Here is a 5,278-nt window from a genome sequence, read left to right on the forward strand (position 1 = left end):
TTTATTTAGACCTCTCTTCTAACAAGTCTAAGTCTGAGGAAACGTGCTGAAAACGGTCCTTTAGTAATGTTATGGGTCATCGGCCTGGCAAGTGCAAGGGAAGAAGCGTTCTCGGCGCAACACGAAAAGGCCAGGTGCTGGTCACCATCTCGCCAGTCGTGCATAAATAAAGCGATACTCCGTATGTTGCGAGTTGTCACGGTATGATAACAAAAATAATAATGATTACTGTTATTACCCTTGACATAATCATTATAATCGCCATTATCGGCACTACGGATAACAATATTTACTGTGATAGGAGAACAGAGGTCAGATATATCAGAGGTATGAATAACCAGAAGCATTTCGATATTATATTATCAGCAGAATTATCTATCTGAGTCGTTTTGATAAATATAAAATATAACTTTGTAAAGTTGTTTTCATTCATATCATCTCTACGCTCATCACAACAGACTGCGACCCCAAACCTTTCGCAGCCCCCTGTTCCACCCCTGTTCCGCACCCATGTTCTGCACTCTTGCCTTCCGCACCCATGTTCCGCACCCTTGCCTTCCGCACCCCTGTTCCGCACCCTTACCTGCCGCACCCCTGTTCCGCACCCATGCCTTCCGCATCCCTGTTCCGCACCCTTGCCTTCCGCACCCATGTTCCGCACCCTTCCCTTCCGCACCCCTGTTCCGCACCCTTGTCTTCCGCACCCCTGTTCCACCCTTGCCTTCCGCACCCCTGTTCCGCACCCTTGCCTTCCGCACCCATGTTCCGAACCCTTGCCTTCCGCATCCCTGTTCCGCACCCTTGCCTTCCGCACCCCTGTTCCGCACCCTTGCCTTCCGCACCCTTACCTGCCGCACCCCTGTTCCGCACCCTTGCCTTCCGCACCCCTGTTCCGCACCCTTGCCTTCCGCACCCATGTTACGCACCCTTGTCTTCCGCACCCCTGTTCCACCCTTACCTTCCGCACCCTTGCCTTCCGCATCCCTGTTCCGCACCCTTGCCTTCTGCACCCCTGTTCCGCACCCTTGCCTTCCGCACCCATGTTCCGCACCCTTGCCTTCCGCATCCCTGTTCCGCACCCTTGCCTTCCGCACCCCTGTTCCACCCTTGCCTTCCGCACCCCTGTTCCGCACCCTTGCCTTCCGCACCCCTGTTCCACCCTTGCCTTCCGCACCCCTGTTCCGCACCCTTGCCTTCCGCACCCATGTTCCACCCTTGCCTTCTGCACCCCTGTTCCGCACCCTTGCCTTCCGCACCCATGTTCCGCACCCATGTTCCACCCTTGCCTTCCGCACCCCTGTTCCGCACCCATGCCTTCCGCATCCCTGTTCCGCACCCTTGCCTTCCGCACCCATGTTCCGCACCCTTGCCTTCCGCACCCCTGTTCCGCACCCTTGTCTTCCGCACCCCTGTTCCACCCTTGCCTTCCGCACCCCTGTTCCGCACCCTTGCCTTCCGCACCCATGTTCCGAACCCTTGCCTTCCGCATCCCTGTTCCGCACCCTTGCCTTCCGCACCCCTGTTCCGCACCCTTGCCTTCCGCACCCTTACCTGCCGCACCCCTGTTCCGCACCCTTGCCTTCCGCACCCCTGTTCCGCACCCTTGCCTTCCGCACCCATGTTACGCACCCTTGTCTTCCGCACCCCTGTTCCACCCTTACCTTCCGCACCCTTGCCTTCCGCATCCCTGTTCCGCACCCTTGCCTTCTGCACCCCTGTTCCGCACCCTTGCCTTCCGCACCCATGTTCCGCACCCTTGCCTTCCGCACCCATGTTCCGCACCCTTGCCTTCCGCACCCTTGCCTTCCGCACCCCTGTTCCGCACCCTTACCTGCCGCACCCCTGTTCCGCACCCTTGCCTTCCGCATCCCTGTTCCGCATCCTTGCCTTCCGCACCCCTGTTCCGCACCCATGTTCCACCCTTGCCTTCCGCACCCCTGTTCCGCACCCATGTTCCACCCTTGCCTTCCGCACCCTTACCTGCCGCACCCCTGTTCCGCACCCTTGCCTTCCGCACCCCTGTTCCGCACCCTTGCCTTCCGCACCCATGTTACGCACCCTTGTCTTCCGCACCCCTGTTCCACCCTTACCTTCCGCACCCTTGCCTTCCGCATCCCTGTTCCGCACCCTTGCCTTCTGCACCCCTGTTCCGCACCCTTGCCTTCCGCACCCATGTTCCGCACCCTTGCCTTCCGCACCCATGTTCCGCACCCTTGCCTTCCGCACCCTTGCCTTCCGCACCCCTGTTCCGCACCCTTACCTGCCGCACCCCTGTTCCGCACCCTTGCCTTCCGCATCCCTGTTCCGCACCCTTGCCTTCCGCACCCCTGTTCCGCACCCTTGCCTTCCGCACCCTTGTCTTCCGCACCCTTGCCATCCGCACCCCTGTTCCGCACCCTTGCCTTCCGCACCCCTGTTCCGCACCCTTGCCTTCCGCATCCCTGTTCCGCACCCTTGCCTTCCGCACCCATGTTCCGCACCCATGTGCCGCACCCTTGCCTTCCGCACCCATGTTCCGCACCCTTGCCTTCCGCACCCATGTTCCGCACCCCTGTTCTGCACCCTTGCCTTCCGCACCCATGTTCTGCACTCTTGCCTTCCGCACTCATGTTCTGCACCCTTGCCTTCCGCACCCCATGTTCTGCACCCTTGCCTTCCGCACCCATGTTCTGCACCCTTGCCTTCCGCACCCATGTTCTGCACCCTTGCCTTCCGCACCCATGTTCCGCACCCCTGTTCCGCACCCTTGCCTTCCGCACCCATGTTCCGCACCCTTGCCTTCCGCACCCATGTTCTGCACCCTTGCCTTCCGCACCCCTGTTCCGCACCCTTGCCTTCCGCACCCATGTTCTGCACCCTTGCCTTCCGCACCCCTGTTCCGCACCCTTGCCTTCCGCACCCATGTTCCGCACCCATGTTCTGCACCCTTGCCTTCCGCACCCCTGTTCCGCACCCTTGCCTTCCGCACCCATGTTCTGCACCCTTGCCTTCCGCACCCATGTTCCGCACCCTTGCCTTCCGCACCCATGTTCTGCACCCTTGCCTTCCGCACCCATGTTCTGCACCCTTGCCTTCCGCACCCTTGCCTTCCGCACCCATGTTCCGCACCCTTGTCTTCCGCACCCATGTTCCGCACCCTTGTCTTCCGCACCCATGTTCCGCACCCTTGCCTTCCGCACCCCTGTTCCGCACCCTTGCCTTCCGCACCCATGTTCTGCACCCTTGCCTTCCGCACCCATGTTCTGCACCCTTGCCTTCCGCACCCCTGTTCCGCACCCTTGCCTTCCGCACCCATGTTCTGCACCCTTGCCTTCCGCACCCATGTTCCGCACCCTTGTCTTCCGCACCCATGTTCTGCACCCTTGTCTTCCGCACCCATGTTCTGCACCCTTGCCTTCCGCACCCATGTTCTGCACCCTTGCCTTCCGCACTCATGTTCTGCACCCTTGTCTTCCGCACTCATGTTCTGCACCCTTGTCTTCCGCACCCATGTTCTGCACCCTTGTCTTCCGCACCCATGTTCTGCACCCTTGCCTTCCGCACCCATGTGCCGCACCCTTGCCTTCCGCACTCATGTTCTGCACCCTTGTCTTTCGCACCCATGTTCTGCACCCTTGTCTTCCGCACCCATGTTCTGCACCCTTGCCTTCTGCACCCATGTGCCGCACCCTTGCCTTCCGCACCCATGTTCCGCACCCTTGCCTTCCGCACCCATGTTCCGCACCCCTGTTCTGCACCCTTGCCTTCCGCACCCATGTTCTGCACTCTTGCCTTCCGCACTCATGTTCTGCACCCTTGCCTTCCGCACCCCATGTTCTGCACCCTTGCCTTCCGCACCCATGTTCTGCACCCTTGCCTTCCGCACCCATGTTCTGCACCCTTGCCTTCCGCACCCTTGCCTTCCGCACCCATGTTCCGCACCCTTGCCTTCCGCACCCCTGTTCTGCACCCTTGCCTTCCGCACCCCTGTTCCGCACCCTTGCCTTCCGCACCCATGTTCTGCACCCTTGCCTTCCGCACCCATGTTCCGCACCCTTGTCTTCCGCACCCATGTTCTGCACCCGTGTCTTCCGCACCCATGTTCTGCACCCTTGCCTTCCGCACCCATGTTCTGCACCCTTGTCTTCCGCACTCATGTTCTGCACCCTTGTCTTCCGCACCCATGTTCTGCACCCTTGTCTTCCGCACCCATGTTCTGCACCCTTGTCTTTCGCACCCATGTTCTGCACCCTTGTCTTCCGCACTCATGTTCTGCACCCTTGTCTTCCGCACCCATGTTCTGCACCCTTGTCTTCCGCACTCATGTTCTGCACCCTTGTCTTCCGCACCCATGTTCTGCACCCTTGTCTTTCGCACCCATGCTCTGCACCCTTGCCTTCCGCACCCATGTTCTGCACTCTTGCCTTCCGCACCCATGTTCCGCACCCTTGCCTTCCGCACCCATGTTCTGCACCCTTGCCTTCCGCACCCATGTTCTGCACCCTTGTCTTCCGCACCCATGTTCTGCACTCTTGCCTTCCGCACCCTTGTCTTCCGCACCCATGTTCTGCACCCTTGTCTTCCGCATCCCTGTTCCGCACCCTTGCCTTCCGCACCCATGTTCTGCACCCTTGCCTTCCGCACCCATGTTCTGCACTCTTGCCTTCCGCACTCATGTTATGCACCCTTGCCTTCCGCACTCATGTTCTGCACCCTTGTCTTCCGCACCCATGTTCTGCACCCTTGTCTTCCGCACCCATGTTCTGCACCCTTGTCTTCCGCACCCATGTTCTGCACCCTTGTCTTCCGCACCCATGTTCTGCACCCTTGTCTTCCGCACCCATGTTCTGCACCCTTGTCTTCCGCACCCATGTTCTGCACCCGTGTCTTCCGCACCCATGTTCTGCACCCTTGTCTTCCGCACTCATGTTCTGCACCCGTGTCTTCCGCACCCATGTTCCGCACCCTTGCCTTCCGCACTCATGTTCTGCACCCTTATCTTCCGCACCCATGTTCTGCACCCTTGCCTTCCGCACCCATGTTCTGCACCCCTGTTCCGCACCCTTGCCTTCCGCACTCATGTTCTGCACCCTTGTCTTCCGCACTCATGTTCTGCACCCGTGTCTTCCGCACCCATGTTCCGCACCCTTGCCTTCCGCACCCATGTTCTGCACTCTTGCCTTCCGCACCCATGTTCTGCACCCTTGCCTTCCGCACTCATGTTCTGCACCCTTGTCTTCCGCACCCATGTTCTGCACCCTTGTCTTCCGCACTCATGTTCTGCACTCTTGCCTTCCGC

The 5,278-nt window shown here is 59.9% G+C and overlaps 1 protein-coding gene across 1 annotated transcript; it reads right to left on the minus strand.

Annotated features, from left to right (window-relative positions):
- Positions 1-844: 844 nt before the first annotated feature.
- LOC138861933 (hornerin-like) lies at positions 845-4,416 on the minus strand. The gene is made up of 8 exons (XM_070122400.1): positions 4,286-4,416; positions 3,600-3,851; positions 2,528-2,676; positions 2,261-2,441; positions 1,832-2,161; positions 1,503-1,732; positions 1,140-1,381; positions 845-1,012 (listed from the first exon to the last, which is right to left on the minus strand). The coding sequence occupies exons 1-8, from the start codon at positions 4,414-4,416 to the stop codon at positions 845-847; spliced, it is 1,683 nt and encodes a 560-aa protein (XP_069978501.1).
- Between the last annotated feature and the right edge of the window lie 862 nt (positions 4,417-5,278).

This window comes from Penaeus vannamei, chromosome 6 (assembly GCF_042767895.1).
Source record: "Penaeus vannamei isolate JL-2024 chromosome 6, ASM4276789v1, whole genome shotgun sequence".
NCBI lineage: Eukaryota > Metazoa > Arthropoda > Malacostraca > Decapoda > Penaeidae > Penaeus > Penaeus vannamei.